Source organism: Balaenoptera acutorostrata, chromosome X, assembly GCF_949987535.1.
Source record: "Balaenoptera acutorostrata chromosome X, mBalAcu1.1, whole genome shotgun sequence".
NCBI classification, from domain to species: domain Eukaryota; kingdom Metazoa; phylum Chordata; class Mammalia; order Artiodactyla; family Balaenopteridae; genus Balaenoptera; species Balaenoptera acutorostrata.
In genome coordinates, this window is record NC_080085.1 from 132,762,859 (window position 1) to 132,783,447 (window position 20,589).

Consider the following 20,589-nt stretch of genomic DNA (forward strand, 5'->3'; position numbering starts at 1 on the left):
GGTTCTTTAGGATTTTCTACGATAAAATCATATCATTGGTGAAGAGAGAGAGTTTTACTTCTTCCTTTCCAATCTGAATGCCTTTTGTTTATTTTTTATTTTTTGTAATTTCTCTGGCTATAACTTCCAGTACAGTGTTGAACAGAAGTGGCGAAAGTGGTCATCCTTGTTTGTTTGCCACTTCCCCACTATTTCCTGCATTCATTCTGGATTCCACTTATATATATATATATATATATATATATATATATATATATATATATATATATATGGCTTTCTCTGTATAGCATTATGTCTCAATTTCTTTTTCATATGTTTCACCTTCTGTGCTCCATTCTGGGTAATTTCTTCAGATATATGTTCCGGTGACTAAATTCTCTTTGGCTGTGCCCAATTCACTATTAAGTCTTTCTTTGATTTTTTTTTTTTTTTTTTTTTAAGGATTTTCTTTTTTTTTTTTTTTAATTAATTAATTTATTTATTTTTGTCTGTATTGGGTCTTCGGTTCGTGCGAGGGCTTTCTCCAGTTGCGGCAAGCGGGGGCCACTCTTCATCGCGGTGCGGGGACCGCTCTTCATCGCGGTGCGCGGGCCTTTCTCCATCGCGGCCCCTCCCGTTGCGGGGCACAGGCTCCAGACGCGCAGGCTCAGCAATTGTGGCTCACGGGCCCAGCTGCTCCGTGGCATGTGGGATCTTCCCAGACCAGGGCTCGAACCCGTGTCCCCTGCATTAGCAGGCAGATTCTCAACCACTGCGCCACCAGGGAAGCCCTTTCTTTGATTTTTAAACTTCAACAATGATGTTTTTTAATTTCTAAAAGTACTGTTTTTTCCAAAACTGCCTAATAATTTGTCATTTATTTTTATGTTTCCATAGCTCATTGCTTTAAATATTTCGTGCATAATTATTTTATGATATATATCTGATAATGTCAATATCTGATATTCTTCAGATTCTAAATTTGTATTGATTGTTTCTGCCCATTTGTAGTCAAGTTGGCTTGTTATCTTGTATGTTTGCTGATCTATGTTTATGATCTTATCATTTTAATATGTAGGAATCCTGGAGACCTAAACTGGGAATGCTTTTTCTCTAGAGAAAGCATTCTTCCAGAAACCAGGAGGTGCTACTTATCTGCAACTAGTTCTGCTCCTTTCTGGGTTTCATTACTTAATGCAGAAGTCTCACATTCCATTCTTGCATTTTGCTCAAAGCTTGGTGTCCTGAGAACAACACTAATATAAGCAGTTCCCTTTAGGAAAGTTCCTCCATTTTACATTTTCTCATTTTTCACCTCTCTTTGCTCTGATTTAAGCTCATTATTTTAAAATAAAAGCTCATTTTTTTGTTTGTTTGTTTGTTTAGTTTTTTTTGCTGTTGGTGGTGAGGAGGCTGGAGTCCCCTTTCTTCATTGAGTGCAGCAGTTCATTAAGAAGTATGTACTATCAGTGCTATAGCTTTTTTTAAATTTTGGTAATATATACATAACATATATTTTAACATTTTAACTGTTTTTAAGCGTACAAGTACGTTTGACAACAAGTATATAACAAGTACATTCACAATGTTGTGCAGCTATCACCACCAACCATCTCCAAAACGCTTCATCTTGCAAAACTGAAACTCTGGGGAGTTCCCTGGTGCTCCAGTGGTTCGGACTCTGTGCTCTCACTGCTGAGGACACGGGTTCAATCACTGGTCAGGGAACGAAGATCCCACATCCCACAAGCCACGCAGCGTGGCCAAAACAAAACAAAACGAAAAACCAAAAAATAAAAACAAAAACAAAACTGAAACTCTGTCTCCATCAAACAATAACTCTCCATTCTCCCCAGCTCCCAGCCTCTGGTAACCTCTATTCGAATTTCAGGCTCATCGTAATTGTTAATTTTATGTGTCAACTTGTCTAGGCCATATGGTGTCCAGATATTTGGTCAAACATTATTCTGGGTGTGTTGGTCAGTATGTTTTTGGATGAGATGAACATTTAATAGTAGAGTGAGTATAGCAGATGGCCGTCCCCAAAGTAGGTGGGCCTTATGCAATCAGTTGAAGGCCTGAATAGAACAAAAAGGCTGACCTTCGTCTGAGTAAGAGAGAATTCTTTTTGCATGGCCCATTTGAATTGGGACATTGGGTTTTTTTCTAGCCTTTGGGCTCAAACTCAAATGTTGGCACTTCCTGGGTTCAGACAGGAACTACACCACTGGCTCTCCTCGTTTCCAGACCTTCACACTCAGACTGAAACTTATGCCATTGGCTCTCCAGCTTGCTGATTCACCCTGCAGATCTTGAGACTTGTCAGCCTCCATAATCATGTGAGTCAATTGGTTCTGTTTCTCTGGAGAACCCTGACTAATATACTCATATAAGTGGAATTATACAATATTTGTCCTTTTATGTCTGCTCTAATTAATTTAGCCATGCATGTTACAGCATGTATCAGCGATATGCCCTTTTTAAAATGGGAATGTCCTCTAGGACATACATTGCATTATCAGTACTCTGGTTCACTAAACTGCCAGAAGCAAAAATGTTTAATCCAGCCTTGAGGGAACAAGGAATTCTTCTTGGAGGAGATGATGTTTACCTGAGACTTGAAGAATGCACCAGGTGAAAGGGTCAATAAGAAGTACCCAGAAAAAATGTTCTAGGTAGAAGAAACAGTACATATAAAAGCCTAGTGTGAGAAAGAACATGCTGTTTTTAGGGAGTTGAGGGTTTCTTAGTATGGGTGGAACTTAGAAAGCAAAGGAGCAAGTAGCAAGAGACTATGCTAGAGAGATCGGTAAGGGCCACCACCCTGAATGACATCAACATCTATGAGGATAAGCAGCTTTGGGCTCTACTCTGCTCTTTCCTGGGATGATACATTCTTGCTTGGAGTCACTTGTCCTCCCAGAATGCCTTTCATAGTGCCCTATTACTATAGATACTCAGTAAAGTTTATCCTGAAAGTCTCGTCATATATCAACCTTGTTATATTTCTAAATGTCAAGCTCTAAGACAGGCTTTGTGCCTTTCCCGTGAGATTAGCGTACCTTTACTTTGCCATTCTGAAGAAACAGAGTCCAGTTATGGCCATCTTGACTACTGGATATGAGGAACTCCTTCACATACATGCTGGTAAGCAGAGATTTCACCCCCTGGGTGGTTACTCCTGTGACTCTCATTGTCTTCTGGAAGTCCACTTGCAGCCACTCTTTTCGATTATTTGCCTGGGGAAGTTAGTTAGAGTAGTATCTTTTTGGTCACTATTTGCTCCCAGAAATCCCCAAATCCCTTCTTAATCGTATCACAGCACTTCTCACTCTGCATATTAATTACCTGTTTGTCAGTCTCCCTTATTAGACTCAAAGCAAATTGAGGGCCGAAATTTTTCATGATTCATCTCTGTATCCCCAGAGTTAGCCATTTAATAGGGGCCCAGTAAAGGTTTGCTGAATGAATATATGAGTAATATACAGACTGACTAGAGTATTAAAAGTTTGGCAATGTGTTATACAACCTATTTTGTTTAAAATAAGCCCCTGGAGGAACGGAGACCATTAACTCCATCCATTTCCCCAAGCTAGTCAGTGATTGAAAATCACAAACAGTGGTTCCAGAAAAGAACTGTGCCCAGTGAACTGTACATAACTATGACCCTTTGCTTTGTTGATATTTCTCTGTAAAACTGGATTTCAGCCACTCCAATTCTTTGACAAATATTAGCCCAGTACTACATATAGATATTCTGTTTCTAGGAGGTTCAATTAGGGGTCATTTTCCCCCAATGAATTCACATGGCACACCCACTAAATAAATATCTGTGGGGTTTTCTGTGCATAGTCAACTTTCCTTGACACTCTTTGTGGGAACAACCAGGTGATAGAAGTAACTGAAGAAACAGTCAAGGGCTTACCCTATTCTTTCCCAACCACTACTCCTTCTTCTGCATCAGTTATACGGCAAATTTGTTCCCTCTTACCCGGGGTCTCCAGGCATTAGTCCTCCCTTGGAGGTGAAGTCGGGCTTGTGAAGGAGACCAGGTGGCAAACACATTGCTTAAGTGGGATGAGGCAGTAATCTGTGCATCTGATATTGCTTTACTCTCCATTCCCAGTGCCATGTTGCAACCTCAGAGAAATGAAAGAAGAATGTAATCACAAGAACAAGTTGAAGCTGAGGTTCTGCTGGCCTGTCTCCACTGATATATTCTAGGGCTACTGTCATCACAAAGTCATTTCCCAGGCACTAACTTTTGCATGTTATTGTTAAGATGCCCCCTGTTTTCTGGTCAGCTCTGCTCAGCTCTGTTGGACTTTGATTGCCTTGTTAATAGTAGTGTAGGAGGTGGCTGCCCCTGGGGAATCCCATGGTTGGGATGACCAAGTCATGGGTTTGCCCAGGACTGTACTGGTTTTAGCATTGATAGTTCTGTGTCCTGGGAAATCCCCCCAGTCTCGGAAAAACTAGGATGGTTAGTCATCCTACCCATGGTTGGGAGAGGTAAGGACATGGGATGACTTGACACTTACTGTTTAAATCACAGCCCATCAACTCCATGCGAAGAGTGCTGCGGATGCTGTAATGCGTTGGGTGCAAACGGACATACCGAGCAATAATTGGAGGACTAAAAATATTGTGTTTTATCCCAGATGAATCCACATTGCCAAAGAAGACCTGTAGGGAGGTATTAGCACAGATACATGTAAAATGAAGAAAGAATAAGAAGCAATTCCTCCCAATCATATCTTTCTTCTAATTTGCTCTGTGCATTTCTCAACAGCACCGAACACCCAAATAAAACCATTCTGGCTAGCCAGATGTTAGAATGTAATATGCGAAGGAGAAAATCACAGGGAGAAGAATGGAACAAGGGAGATTAGGTCTGAGCAGGTTAAGTAGTCTACTTTGGGGTCCAGTAAAATGGTCATTCATCAAAGTTGCGGAAGCCATTTAGGCCTTTGCTAATCCACTATGGGCCACAGACCAGCTGCATTAGAATCACCTGGGAGCAATTAGAAATGCAACATCTTGAGCCCTGTTCCAGATCTACTGAATCAAACCATAAAGTATGAGAAACACTAGCTTAGGGCAGAGTCAGCTGCAGCTGTGAAAGGGAACTGGGAGTAGGCAGCTTACCATACTGGTCTCAGAATGATCTTCCAATAATATGTGTGTGTGTGTGTGTGTGTGTGTGTGTGTGTACTGTGGGGCATTAATTAATGACTCCTTGTGTATGAATTCATGAGACACATGTTAATATCCAACTTCTGGGGTTTAGGAACTTGACATGTCTAGGTTCTACAGAAAAGTACATGACATATTTAAGGAATAAGGAACACAGTTTGAGAAATATGGTAGTAATTCCAATTCAAAAGGCCTAGATTTAAATCATGGTATATAGTAAAAAGAAAGTTGAAAATCCTCTCTCATAAAACACCTGGGATTCTGTATCTGCTTGAATACACTGAAACAGGAATCAATGTACGGCTATTATATAATCAGACATCAGAGTTATAGTATTATGGGGAATTTAAAAAATTGTTCTTCCATGTAACAATTTTTTCTTCCTATGGGATAAAAATGTTAATAAATGTATAGCATTGCCCCAGAAATCACAGCATTTAAAAAATATTTTTATTGGAGTATAGTTGATTTACAATGTTGTGTTAGCTTCTGCTGTACAGCAAAGTGAATCAGTTATACACATACATGTATCCACTCTTTTTTAGATTCTTTTCCCACATAGGTCGTTACAGAGCATTGAGTAGAGTTCCCTGTGCTATATAGTAGGTCCTTATTAGTTATCTATTTTCTATATAGTAGTGTGTATATGTCTATCCCAATCTCCCAATTTATCCCCCCCTTACCCCCTTGGTAACCATAAGTTTGTTTTCTACATCTGTGACTCTACTTCTGTTTTGTACATAAGTTCATTTGTACACTTTTTTTTCGATTTCACATATAAGTGATATCATGTATTTGTCTTTGTCTGACTTACTTCACTCAGTATGACAATCTATAGGCACAGCATTATTTTTGATAAATAGATCTGCTTCATTTTTAACTCAGTTATTGTGTCTTGATTAGATACCTTCTTAGGAAGACAATGTATTGATTCAACAAATAGTTAATGACTACACAAATCCTAGATTCCATGTATTATGTGCCAGAAACTATGTACTAGGTGGCTTCACTGGTGAATTCTAATCAATGTTTAAAGAATTAATGCCAATCCTTTCCCAAACTCTTCCAAAAGATAGAAAAAGAGGAAAAACATCCTAACTCATACTATAGGGCCAGCATTACCTTGATACCAAAGCCAGACATATATACCAGAATAAAGAAAATTACAGACCAATAGCCTTTATGAATATAGATGCAAAAATTCTCAGAAGAATTCTAGCAAGCTGAATCCAGCAGCATATTATAAATATTACATTCCATGTCCAAATAGGAATTATCCCAGGAATGCAAGGATGGCTCAACATAAGAAAACTGATTAATCAAAACCACACTGATAAAATGAAGGGGGAAAACACCCTCATGATCATCTTAGTTATGCAGAGAAAGCACTCAGTAAAATCTAACAACTTTTCATGATTAAAAAACAAACAAAATACACCCAGCAAACTTAGAAAGGAAATTCCTCAACAAAATAAAAGGCATTTATGAAATACCCTAGCTAATGTCATACTCAACGGTGGAAGACTGGAAGCATTTTCCCTAACATCAGGAACAAGAGAAGAATGCTTGCTTTCATTGCTTCTACTCAAGACTGTAATGGAAGTCCTAGTCAGAGCAATGAGGCAAGAAAAAGAAATGAAAAGCATCCAAGTTGGAAAGGAAGTTAAACTACTTCTATTCTCAGATGACATACTCTTCTGTATAGGAAACCCTAAAGAATCCACAAAACACTATTAGAGTTAACAAACGAATTCAACCAAGTTGCAGTATACAAGATCAACACACAAAAATCTGTTGTGTATCCATATCCCAGCAATGAAAAAAAAAATCCAAAATGAAATTGACAACAGTTCTATTTCAGACAACATCAAAAGGAATAAAATACACAGGGATAAATTTAGCCAAGGAGGTGCAAGCCTTGTGCACCAAAAACTACAAAGCACTGCTGAAAGAAATTAATGATGACTTTAAAAAAAAAAAAGGAAAGATAGCAGATTTTGTGGACTGGAAGACTTAATATTTTTAAGATGGCAATCCCACCCAAAGTTATCTAGAGATTTAATGCAATCCCTATGGAAATCGTAATGCTCTGTTTTACAGAAAGGTAAAAGCCAATCCTAAATGCATACGGAATTTCAAGTGACCTTGAATAGCCAAAATAATCTTGGAAAAGAAGAAAAAAGTTGGAGGACTCACACGTCCCTATTTCAAAACTTAGTCCAAAGCTACAGTTATCAAAACTATGTGGCACTAGCATAAGGATAGACACATAGATCAGGGGAGTAGAACTACGAGTCCAGAAATAAACCCATAGATCTATCCCATGGGTTGCAAACCCAAATGAGTTGAAAACAGGCGTTCAAACAGAACCCTGCACAGGAATGTTCACCACAGCACTATGCCCAACAGGCACAAGGTGGAAGTCACCCAAATGTACATCAGCTGCTGAGCGGATACACAACATGTGTGGCCTAGCCACGCATTGGAATATTACTCAGCCAGGAAAAGGCATGAAGTGCTGATTGGTGCTACCGCGTGGATGAACCCTAACACAAACATAAGTGAAAGCAGCCGGACACAAAAGGCCACCTATTTATTGTCTGCTTCCATCTCTAGGAAGTCTCCAGAGCAGGCAAATGTCTGTGCACAGGAAGCAGATGAGTGGTTGCCTGGGGACTATGGGGGGTGGGGTGGGGTGGGGGACACTGCAGGAGGGGGCAGTGGGGAGTGACTGCCTGGCGGGTACAGGGGTTTCTCTTTGGGCTGGTGCCAACGTCTTGGAAGTAGATATATAGTCGTGATGGTGGCCCAGCACCGCCAGTGTATACTTGGTGCCCCTGGATGGTCCGCCATTAGCTGCCTTCTCTGTACAAAGTTCCCGTCCGGTGGACAGTGAGAGTTCCAGCAAAGAGAGGGTCCAGCGAGCACGGCGAGCAGGGTCCTGCCAGCACCATTTCTTTGCAGGCCCAGGACCCCGGCGGTGGGGGTGGGGGCGGGGTGAGGTGGGGTGGGGGAGGGGTTATGGGAAAGCAGTGACCTCACAGGGTCTACGTGTTACGGGGCGTGCTCACCCCCCCCCCCAACCAATGAGGGCCCGGCCTGTGGTCGCTAGGATACGGAGTAGGGGCCTGAGAACACCGGTTGTGTAGAGATGTTGGGACCAGCAGGCACAACCGACCGCCCCTCATCCCAGCGCACCGCAGAGCGAGGCCGTCGCAGAAAGCTGCCCAACGGCCAGCATGCCGGGGAAGAGGGGCCGTGGAGGGTCACCCGGTCGCCGCTCCCGCACCGCCCGAGCCGAGCGGTCCTGCTCCGTGAGCCACATGGAGCGCCTCCTGCGGGAGGGCCACTACGCCCAGCGCCTGAGCTCATCCGCACCCGTCTCCCTAGGGGCCATCATCCAGTACCTGACGGCCAGGGTCCTGGAGCGGGCGGGCCATGAGGCCCAGAACAGCGGCCGGAGGCGCCTCACTCCGGAGCTGGTGGACGTGGCGGCCCGCAACAACGCGCTGCTCAGCGGCTTCTTCAGCACTAGCACCATCTCCCAGGCGGCCCCGGCCCAGCACTAGCTGCCCAGCGACACCTGGGTCCCCGGCCTCCGGGGGGGGCGGGGCGGGGCGGGGGGCGCGGCCGCCAGGCGCCAGGCCCGCTCACCGACCGACCGCACAGCCCGGGCAGCCCCGGCCTGCCCGCCCCCTTGGGCACAGTCATTGCGAGTCAATAAAGTGTTTCAAGAGATGCCCTGCGCGTGCTTCACTCACTTGGCGTGGGAGGTGGTGGTGGTGGGACACCCCTCGTCGGAGGGATGGAGGGCGGGGGTCTGGCCGGAGTTGGGGGGTGGGGGGGTGGAGTCGGGGCTGACAGACAGAGAGGAGCGGTCTCTCACGGTGACAGTGCCTGGGGTGGCCCTGGGTGGGAGAGGCTGGCTGCGGCGGGGGTGGGGGCGGACTGGGGCCTCGGGTGAGGCCGGACAACGGAAGGCTCCCCCGCTGGCTCTGAGCAAGTCGGAGCCAGGCCAAAGTCCCCAGAGGGACGGGGTTCCTTGCGGCGGCGCTCGACACCGTGAGGGCAGCGTCGTGATAGCGTGAAGGTGCCAAGGCGACCGACCGCCCTGGGTGCGGGATGCAGGGGTGGGTGGACAGAGCGCTTGGCATGGACTCCCATGGGGCAGGGGCTTTGACGGGAAGACGGAGGCGTGATGGGGATTGGGGTGGGCGGGACACAATCGACACAAAGGCAAAGTCGGAATTAGGGTCACGCGGGGTCAAGAGTTTTTGGCTGTGTTCCCCTAGAGATGCCAAGAGATGCCCTGCTTGGCAACCTGCGTAAACAAGCTGTCACCTACCGGTTGGAGCCCTTGTCTGGGAAGATCCCACATGCCGCGGAGCAAGGAAGGCCGTGCGCCACAACTACTGAGCCTGTGCTCTAGAGCCCGAGAGCCGCAACTACTGAGCCCATGTGCCACAACTACTGAAGCCCGCGTGCCTAGAAGCCGTGCTCCACAACGAGAAGCCACCGCAATGAGAAGCCCGCGCACGGCAAGGAAGAGTAGCCCCCGCGCGCCGCAACTAGAGAAAGCCCCTGCACAGCAACAAAGACCCAACACTGCCAAAAATAAAAAAATAAAATAAATAAATTTTTAAAAAAAGCTGTCACCTAGCAACAGGGGGCGCCCAGCCAGGCCCCGCCCCAGCACCCTTGGTCTGCTCACGGAACCCCGGACGGCGGGCCAGGCCCCGCCCCAGGGCCGTCAATTTGCATACGCCACCCGCAGCCAGTCCCGGACGGGCCTCCGCGCTTGCTACTTTGTGTATCACCAGGAGGACGAGAGCTCCGGGCGGCCGAGCCGGCGCGGTAGCGCGGTGGGCCGGAGCCCGACGCGGTGCGCGTCTCAGCCCGCCGCCGTCGCCCAGCACTTGCGTACACTTGCGTCAGCGCGCCCGGAAATGCCTAGGCGGTGAACATGGCGGCTTCCGCGGCCGGGCTGGGCGGCGGTTCGGGTCCCGGGCCTGAGGCCGGGGACTTCCTGGCGCGCTACCGCCAGGTGTGCAACAAGCTGAAGAAGCGGTTCCTGCGGAAGCCGAACGTGGCGGAGGCCGGCGAGCAGTTCAGCCAGCTGGGGCGCGAGCTGCGCGCCCAGGAGTGCCTGCCGTACGCGGCCTGGTGCCAGCTGGCCGTGGCCCGCTGCCAGCAGGCGCTCTTCCACGGGCCCGGGGAGGCGCTGGCGCTGACCGAGGCCGCGCGCCTCTTCCTGCGGCAGGAGCGCGACGCGCGCCAGCGCTTGGCCTGCCCCGCCGCCTACGGGGAGCCGCTGCAGGCCGCCGCCGCCGCCCTGGGCGCCGCCGTGCGCCTGCACCTGGAGCTAGGCCAGCCGGCTGCCGCCGCCGCGCTCTGCCTCGAGCTGGCGGCCGCCCTGCGCGACCTGGGCCAGCCGGCCGCCGCCGCCGGCCACTTCCAACGCGCCGCGCAGCTGCAGCTGCCCCAGCTGCCCCTGGCCGCCCTGCAGGCGCTCGGCGACGCCGCGTCCTGCCAGCTGCTGGCGCGCGACTACAGCGGCGCCCTGGCGCTCTTCACGCGCATGCAGCGCCTGGCGCTGGAGCACGGCGCCCACCCGCTGCCGCCGCCGGGGCCGCAGCCCCCGCCGCAGCCGCAGCCCGGGGCCGGCGCGGCCTCCGCCCCACCGCTCGCGCTGCTCCCACCCGGCGCGGGCTCCGCGGCCGCGCCCTCCCCCGCCGCGCTGGGCGCCTTCGCCGACGTGCTGGTCCGCTGCGAGGTGTCCCGCGTGCTGCTGCTGCTGCTCCTGCAGCCGCCGCCCGCCAAGCTCCTGCCGGAGCACGCGCACACCCTGGAGAAGTACTCCTGGGAGGCCTTCGACGGCCACGGGCAGGACGGCAGCGGCCCGCTTCCCGAGGAGCTCTTCCTGCTGCTGCAGTCCTTGGTCATGGCCACCCACGAGAAGGACACGGAAGCCGTCAAGTCGCTGCAGGTGGAGATGTGGCCCCTGTTGAGCGCCGAGCAGAACCACCTCCTGCACCTCGTTCTGCAGGAAACCATCTCCCCGTCGGGCCAGGGGATCTGACGAGTCACTCCCAGCGACTCTGTGCCTGTCCCCGAACCTCACGCACCCGCCTGCGCGTTTACGGGGACACAAGAGGCGTTGACCCGGCGCTTCTGCCTTTGCAGTGTATCTTACCCCTGTTGCCACCAGAGGAATGCGGTTGACTACAAGTTACGTTGTTTCCACAATAGTGGCAGAAAAGAAACCATATGGTAGAATCGGAGTAGTCTCTGATTCTCTTCCCCAGAAACGGCAACAGAACCATGAGAGCCCCTTCCGCCCCCTTTCCTCTTCTGTTTTCACCCAACTGTCCCCACCCACCCCTCTTCCCCCGCAAGGCTCCCCTCCCCCCGCGTCCTTCTTTCCGACTGAGGATTAATTTGCACAGCTCTGGCTCGCTACTTAAGCTGCATGATTTTTTCACGGTGACTCTGATTGCTTAGCGTATTTCGATGTCCGCCTGCGTGATCGCCCAGTTCCCCCTGTGTTTCACGCGCCCCGTACGTGTTCGTGGGAATCACTGGATTCAGTACTAGGCTGTTGTCGCTACAGCCCTCAGTCCATAATAAAGCCATTCTGACCCTCCTAGCTTGTGGTTCGGATTTACCTCATCTATGAAATGGGACTAGCTTATCTCCCTGGCAGGAGGCGGCAAGCAGAAGCAGATAGCTCCCTTTTAGCTCCAAGATGGATTCGTTCATTCGAAGTGGACAGTGTGCCTGTGAATCTGCAGAGGTCATTTGCGATGTGGCCTTTCTCAGCTGCAGTGCGAATGTGTTCGGTGCAGAGCGGGGTGGGCTCCACAGCAAAGGTGTCAGCTGTGCATTGGAGTTTTCAGTTCTGGCTCCGTTTCGAGAGGTGCGGGTAGTCCACGTGGCAGCTTTCATTTGTGTGCGGATCCTTCTACAAATCTCAGTTAACTCAAATGTGTAAAATCAGCACGCTGCTTTGGTATTGTGTGATCGTGTGTGTGCCAGACTGTGCCCTTGCTCCCCAAAAGCAGGATGGCGTTCCATTTTTAAACACTAAATTTCCAAGGCGTTTTGGTCCAAACGTTGCATGCAAACCGACTTAGCTTTCTCAAATTCAATTTTATTTTCTTTAGTGTTGAGAGTGATGGTAGGAACTCTTCAGAATGTAATCTCATTCTCATTCATTCGGCTTGGGAAAACGCATCCTTTAGGCTGAAGTTGTAGACAGCACTAATCTTTTGAGGTGAGATTTAAGGACACAGTTTGGGAACAGATCTTGGTTTTGTGTATTTGGGGGGGGAGGGGGAATATGTGGAGTGTTGTCACTATGAGTTACGTGTCCCCAAATGGATGGGACTTTTAGGGTATTCTTTTCTACTTCTGTTTCAGCAGTGTGGAAGCAGTGGCTAAGGAAGTGTAGGGGAGGCCCGTTTGGGACGGATTCGGCCACCCTTCCTGTGCTCTCACTTGGCTGCCGGGAAGGGTCTTTCCGAGCCCTAAAGGCCTAGTGCAGCTTGTTGCCGAAGTGCTAAGGGTGCTCGCTCCCTTGTGCTTTTGCTTTTTCTGGTACACTCTTGTCAGCCTGGGCTGCAGCCCTGGCCGCCTTCCTTACTGTCCTCGTGACAAGAATGCTTCGGAATTATGGGCTGTGGCTGGTGACAGCATTTGGGTTTGGGCGCAAGGAAAAGCCTCCTTAGACCTCTGGTCTGAACTCCTTGCTCTGAGGAGGTGGGGGGAGGGAGTACCAGAGAGCCTGGTATTGGGTATACAAGCATAACTATAGAAAACGCTAAAGACTGTTTTCCGTTTGCCATTGGTTCATTTATGTATCTCCCTCAGAAACTTCGTAGCACGGAGAGCTGGGCCAAGGCCACATTTCAGTGATTTTGACAGAAATCTCTTGCTATATATCAACTTATGTTGACAGGACATGATTAGTGTTCTTTTTAACTTGAAAACCAGAGGGAAAGATCTGCATCACTGAAATGTTCATTGACGATTCAAAATTAACATTCAAAATATTATGGAATATTGAAAATAGTGGCAGTGAAGCAATGCTCCTGAAAGGGTGCTTGGGCTCCCCTTTATAAGGGACTTCTATGATGAGAAATGTTGCTTATGAAAAAATATTTTGTATGTGAATGGTACAAAGATATTAAGTCATTTGAGAACCACTGTACTGGAGGAAGATGACTAAGACTGAAATTTGTGAACTGGGGAAAGCTCTGGGATAGAAGGGTTCTGGTTAATGTGAACTGTCTAGGCATCTCTACTGCCGTTAGACTAGACCGGCAGTCCACAAACACTTTGTGTAAAGGAGGAGAGGGAAATATTTCAGTCTTTTCACACCACATAATCTTCCTTTTTGTTTGTTTTTGAAACTTTAAACATGTGAAAACCATTCTTCACTCCCAGTCCTTGCAAAAGGAGGCTGCAGTCCAAGCCCATGGGCTCTAGCTTGTGCAGCCCTTCACTAGAACCTAGAACATAGTAGTTACTCAACAACTCTTAAAGGAATGACCCTCATGAGGGTAGTTAATAACTGTTTTATCTTTGTCACTGAACAAGAAAGACTGAAAATAAATGAACTAGTCATTTAACTCCAGATTCTAAGAAACAAGAAATGAAAGTGAATTTTTAAAATTTTAAACAGAAATTAATGAATTAGAAAACAACACCTTCGAATCTATGTTTGATTTTAAGACCAAGAGTTGATTCTTTGAAAATCCAATAGAACAGATAAACACTCACCAACTCAGATAAAGGGGGAAAAAGAGAGATACATGTGTGTATGTAGGTAAAGATATATGGCATGGGAAGGGAGATAGAACTTTAATGTACACATTTACAGCAATTAACTATAGGTAACAGAAAATGAGAATGCCAGTAATCAGATAAGGAACGGAAAAGATAGTTCAAGTATCTACCACTAAACGAGGCACAGTGGCTTTTCCATCCAATGTTCATTAAACAGATGATTACTACATTAATTAAACTATTCTAGAGCAATAGTTTAATGGAAAAAGATGGAAGCCTTTACACTATTTTCAAGGTTAGTATAACTCTAATGCCAAAGCCTGAGAAATACAGCCCCCCAAAGAGGTAAAACAACTTTATTGATTGGTACAGATAGAAAAATTCTAAACAAAACGTTAGCAAATTGGATCCAGCTAAACTTTAAATGACTGACACACTATGACTTAAGGGCAGTTTTCCCAGGAATGCAGCACCACGTTGTGCTGGAGCCCCAGCTAGGACTGGCTTGTGAGAGCCAACGGTGGGCGTCTGCTCCCAACTCTGCATTCAATGACATTGTGTCAGCAGCTTGAAATCAGGTGTGATGGGAATATTTACGTCATGGAAATCAGCAAACACCACAAATAAAGGCCTTTGTGCTGACTTCCCCCCACTTTGCCCCAGAGCTGGTTGTTAAACATTTGCCAGCCCACCATTGAGTGTGAGTATAATCTGACAATAGCAAAGAGAAGAAATGTGATCATATCCAAGATGCTGAGAAAGCATTTGATGAAATTCTACAGCCATTCCAAATAAAGTAGGAGTAGCAAGAAACTGTAAATATGATAAAAATATTTGAAACAGCATGTTAAACAGCAAAATATGGGATCCATTCCCATTAAAGTCAGAAGCAAGATCTGCTAATATTTAGTAAACACATGCTAACATATCTATATCTATACATATATATCACACTGCAAACAAAAGAGCAAAGAAAGAGCATTTTGGTCACCATCCAAGTCTACAGAGACTAATCTGCTGCAGCCGCTGATGGACAGTACACTTGGTGTTCAGAGGAAGAGATGAATGGGGTAACACGCTGAGGCACTCTGTGCTTTAGACAGGAAGTTAAAGATGATAACAGGATGCTCTGTGCTTTGGACGAACAGGCCGTTAGGTAGTTAATATGCATTTCAGGAAGAATTTTAATGAACCCTGCTTCTTGCATCTTCCCATACATAGAAAAACACTATAATCGTGAACTTGAGGTATCTGTTCTTTGTGAATAGCAGTAATATTTTACCAAGATGTATGCTTGACTGCATGTATTCCTTAACAAAAACATCATATGTAAACTAGCCTCCCCCCAACCCCTTTGGAGCAGTCCCCCAGAGCCATCTGAGAGGCTGTCTCCCAGGCTATAGTCATCAGTAAGACCCTGAATAAAACTTGATTCACAGCTCTCACGTTGTGTATTTTTCTTTTAGTTGACAACACAATAATATTTATGTGTTTGTATATGTGTCTGTGTGTGTGTCTGTGTGTGCGTGTATTAATCACAAAGGCATTTAGATCACTATTTCCTGTTTACCAGGTCCTATCAGCATAATGTCATCCATATAATGGACCAGTATGGTGTTCTGTGGGATGTCAAGATGTTTGGGGTCCCTAGGGTCTATATTATGATAAGGAACAAGGGAAGTGGCATTGCCTTGAGGCATGGACAGTAAAGTTAATACTCTTGTTCCTGCTTCGTAAATGCAAATCTATTCTGATTTTGGTTGTCAATGCAAATGAAGAAGAAAGCATTTTCCAGGTCTGTAGTTCCATATCAGGTGCCTGGGGCTGTGTTAATGTGCTCCAGAGGAGATACTACACCTGGAACTGCAGGGTTTTTGTCATCACCACCTGATTAAATTTGTGATGATCTGTCATTTTTCCCTGACTCGTCTGGCTTTTGTAGTGGCCAAACAGGGGCCCTAAGGAGACTAGCCACTGGCTTGGGAAGCAACTATTCAAGCTGTAGTCCCTGAGAGACTTGTATGCAGAGCATGGATGACTGCTTCAGAGACTGGGGAAGGGTTGCCTCTTCAGGCAAAGGAGGTTCAGGGCAATTTGGAGGTTTGCGGTTCTCAGCCTCATGCATGTCTGCCTACATGTACCCATCCCGGGACTTCCCTGGTGGTTTAGTGGTTAAGACTCCAGGCTTCCACTACAGGAGGCACAGGTTGGGTCCCTAGTCGGGGAGCTAACATCCTGCATGCTGTGCGGCACAGTCAATTAAAAAAAATGTACCCATCTCTGGTCTCAGAGTTCCATTCCTTTCCACCAGTGCCCTTACCTTAGCATAATAGGCCTGGTGGGACTGACCATTTAATTGTCACTGCGACTCTGCAGTTCACATGCTCAGCTCCTAGATTTGACATTAAGTCCAAGTATCTGCCTATAACCACAGGACATGGAAGGCTCCTCCAGAGCTCCATGGATGCATCCTGATTCTCTATGTATGTTCATGGGTGTTCTTTGCATATATTCATAACATTTAATTTTTTTTCCCTATGTATGCCGTAAAGAGAAGGGCCATAAAAAGAAGACAGGTCACTCTACAATCAGGTATGCTAAACTTGTTGCCATAGCAACTAAATGCCACTGTCAATTTAATCTCCCAATGTCCTCCTCACCATCTGTAACTCATCCCATTGTATCACTGGTGATAATCTGAGAAATTGTGATGCCACCACATGTCATAGGTTACTCAGCATCCAGTCTTCTCCCCAAGCAAGGAATTATACCTGTGTTCCTTGACTATATTAGCAACATAATCCTAGAATTCCATTTTGAAGGTCTGTTTCCTGGGGCTACTTTTGGCACCAATTACTGTATGAGGCAGGGTTCCAGCAAGAAACATGGAACACTAAAATTCGTATAATTTGAGGAAAGGTTAATAAAGGTACTAGTTAAGAAGGTGGGGGCAGGGTACTGCCATCCCTAGGTCTGGAAGGATGAGGAGAAGATTAGGTAGCCAAAATAAGCAGAAATTCTGTACATTCCTCCCATTGAGAAGTAGGGTCTAGGTCCCTTCCCCTTGAACGTGGGTGGATGTGTGACCTGCTTATAACCAACAGAATGTATTGGAAGTGATACTACATGACTTAAAAGACTAAATCAGAAAAGGTGATGTCATCTCCACCTTGCTAGCTGGGACAGTCATGCTGGAGTCCCTAAGATGCCTTGAGACAGTCATGCTAGGAGAAGCTACTTCAGTCAACAGCCCCAGAGGTCACTCAGCACCAACCACCAGACATACAAGTAAAGATGCTTCCAAATGATTGCAGCCCCCAGCTGTCGCATCTTCCCAGCTGAGGCCCCAGATATTATGGAGCAGAGAGACAGGCCATCCCTGCTGTGCCCTGTTCAAAGTCCTGACCCACAGAATCCAAGAACAGAAGAAAATGGTTTTTTCTTATGACGCTAAGTTTTGGGGTCATTGGCAACTCAGCGATAGTAACTGGAACATGTAGAGAAAGCCACTTTGAGGGGAGCAGTGACCTTCAGTGGAGAGTTACAGCCAACTCCTCTACAAGGAGGAGCCAAGAGAAGAAATACCCTGATATTCCACACATGCCAGGCTCACAGAAGATGAGGCGCGGTAGCGAAGCAGGAAAACGGATCTGAAGGGGCAAACAAGTCATCTTGCATGGGGCCATTTTAGGATTTGAACCTTATTCTGAAGACAAGAGGGAGACATTGAAAGGTTTAGGCAGGGGACTGATAGTATGATCCCAAAAATGATGTGCAGCTTTTATTAGAGAAGAGACTAGAAACAGGAGAAGACTAGTTAGGAATGTAACATAATACGTCAAGTGTGAGGTGATGGGGCCTCGGGCTGTAGTAACAACTGTATAAATGAAACAGAAGAGATGGGAGAGGTGTTACCAACGAAGAGGTGGCTGGGTGTGTGGCTGTCCATCAGGGGGCGCAAGCATGAGGGAAGAGTAGATGATGAAGCTAGGTTTTGAGCCCGTTCACCCTTTTGTTACTTCAAACCTAGAATATCCATAAGCAAACTGACAATCTTATCAATCCACCCAGTCAGGAATCACGTTTCTCTCAATAGAGCACCTGCTCATTTCTATTACCTATGAGATCCTTGATGCTACCACTTTTTTGTCCATATGTCCATAATCACTCCTATTGCCCATGAGTGGAAAATTCTTTTTTGGGGGGTTAAATTTGTAGAAGCTATGAGTGTTTGTTCCATACCTGAAATCTGTCAAAAGCTCTTTAAAAGATTCATGCATTCTCTTAAAAGGACTAATTACATACCATTAAGGTCCCAGTGGAATTCCCTCGGTAACTCCGCCACTGCTTTCCATCAAGGCTATACATGATGATAAACTGAGAGATGTACAGGCTGGACAACTTCTGACGGGCACCCTGGGTCATGATGCTGTGAATAATCATTGGTGCCAACAGATCCACCTACAGATGAAAACAACCTTTTATTTTAAATGTATGTACCACCTTCTGAAATCATTTATCAGCTTAAGCAGAATCTACATCGATACAGATACACCCAGTATTACCTTGGAGGTGCAGGTGAAGCAGAGACCAATGCTGAAATGTGGATGCATGTGAAGCTGCGGAATAAATGATGGGAACGCATAGGAAATGTGCTCATGAGTTCCCAGACTACTTCCTGACAAAGGAAATCACTGCCACATCATTGAGCCCCAATTTCCTCTACACACATCCTTTGTGCTGCACAAGTTTAGTGCGGCTTCTTCTATGTTTCCATTTCACTTTATATATTATTTCATTATAGTAAATTATTGCACCAAATTGTAAAGTTTTCTTTGCTTTTTGCCTTCCTTGTTAGACTGAGATCCTTAATGCAGTAAACCTGTTTGAGTCACCTAACCTCTCTCTGTCTCAATTTCTTTATCTGTAAAGTGGAGGGAATAATGGCATTTATCTCAAAAGGTTACCAGAAGGATTAAAGGGTTAATACAATATATTACATGTGCTGAGTTCACTGCTGGCACATACTAAACAGTTAATACCTGTTAGCTTTTATATTCTCTCTAGCCCCAGCACCTAATGTGGCATCTGATATAATACTGATGCTTAGCACATGTTTTGGAATGAGTGAATAACAGTGGGTCTTAAAGAGGGGGGGCATGGGTCACACAAGCATTACAAGGCAGTAGCTATTACAGGAATTTTGACATCTGTTACTGCCCTAACAAGCCAGTCAAACTTAACTTCTCCCAGATGCCTGGCACACTCAGATTGGACTGGTCATGACTCTTGTGCTTAATGACTATCTTTTTCAGTTGACTGTAAGCTCCATCTATACATACATTCATTCATTCAAAGAATATATTTTTAGCATTTGTTATGTGTCAAGCACTGTTCTAGGTACTGGGAATAGAGTCGTGAACAATTAAAAAAAGAGTCCTGCCCTCATGGAACTTAAATTTGAGTTGGGGAAACAGACTATATATTATATATATGTTTTATTTGTTTACAGCTACACAAAGAAACAGTACAGTTCAACATAAGTCATGATTTTGTACCCAGTATTTTCAGTTGTTTATGCCACTTATTGGCTGTGTGACATGGGACAAGTTATTTAACTTTTCTGTGCTTCACCTTCCTTATCTGAAATGAAGATGATAATATCAAACGTTGTGGTAGGGATTTAATCGCTTGATTTGTTTTCAGTAAGGAAGCCCTGGATACTTTAATATTTTGATCATGATTTTGATAAAGTATAAAAAAGTTTACTGATCAAGTCAGTAAACTGTGTGAAACTGGGAAGACTAGAGAATACTTTGGGAGACAGAGCTTGGCAAGCTGGAACAATGGCCAAATTTAGGAAGTGGAAATTTAATGGGCTGTGTCACTCAGGGTTCTTTGGCTACGCTTGGAAAAGGTGCTCTGTTTATTAGTCTGATCAGATTGCATCCAGTGAGGCAGATAGATTTCCCCAAACAGAAATGAGGATGCTATTACAAAAAGGAAATATGTAGAACAGATGCAGGGCAGCCAAATAGATTAAAATGTCCACTATGCGGTGATACGTATAAAGTTGAAAGTGATAACCACAGAAACACAAGGTGAGAGCATCTGGTCTGGCAGCTTCACAAACAAAAACAATCCTTAGGAATTAGCGAACAGTCAGCTCACATTGAGTCATAACTGGCAGTGCCTACAGAACAAAACAATGAGCTGGTGTGGCATTAACAGATGCGCTCTTTGTGTCTGCTTGCTGGTAAGCTAGATCATCTTTCCCTGATCCCTATTTATTATTTTATTTTATTTTTTAAGATTAATTAATTAATTTATCTTTGGCTGTGGTGGGTCTTTGTGGCTGCGTGCGGGCTTTCTCTAGTTGCATGGAGCAGGGGCTACTCTTCATTGTGGTGCGTGGGCTTCTCATTGCGGTGGCTTCTTGTTGCGGAGCATGGGCTCTAGGCGCGCGGGCTTCAGTAGTTGTGGCTCATGGGCTCTAGAGCGCAGGCTCAATAGCTGTGGCGCACGGGTTTAGTTGCTCCGCGGCATGTGGGATCTTCCCGGACCAGGGCTCAAACCCGTGTCCCCTTCATTGGCAGGCAGATTCTTAACCACTGCACCACCAGGGAA

General features: G+C 46.1%; 3 protein-coding genes across 6 annotated transcripts in view; 2 read left to right on the top strand and 1 right to left on the bottom strand.

Annotated features, from left to right (window-relative positions):
• F8 (coagulation factor VIII) overlaps positions 1-20,589 on the bottom strand; it is a 130,596-nt gene that overhangs the window by 10,037 nt on the left and 99,970 nt on the right. For 3 of the 4 annotated variants that reach the window (XM_057537753.1, XM_057537755.1, XM_057537754.1), the window contains 4 exons: positions 18,268-18,423; positions 4,521-4,665; positions 3,971-4,119; positions 3,042-3,218 (listed from right to left, as the gene is read on the bottom strand). In XM_057537753.1, the coding sequence (XP_057393736.1) occupies positions 3,042-3,218; positions 3,971-4,119; positions 4,521-4,665; positions 18,268-18,423 (627 nt within the window). Of the gene's footprint in view, positions 1-3,041; positions 3,219-3,970; positions 4,120-4,520; positions 4,666-8,582; positions 8,706-18,267; positions 18,424-20,589 lie in introns of those variants that run through there. The other variant, XM_057537756.1, reaches the window with a different exon arrangement.
• On the top strand, positions 8,313-8,744 carry LOC130706347 (histone H2A-Bbd type 2/3). The gene has a single exon (XM_057537758.1). The coding sequence runs from the start codon at positions 8,415-8,417 to the stop codon at positions 8,742-8,744; it is 330 nt and encodes a 109-aa protein (XP_057393741.1). The 5' UTR covers positions 8,313-8,414.
• Positions 9,951-11,391, top strand: F8A1 (coagulation factor VIII associated 1). Its single transcript, XM_057537757.1, has one exon. It carries the CDS (start codon positions 10,139-10,141, stop codon positions 11,252-11,254), a length of 1,116 nt encoding a protein of 371 aa, XP_057393740.1. The 5' UTR covers positions 9,951-10,138; the 3' UTR covers positions 11,255-11,391.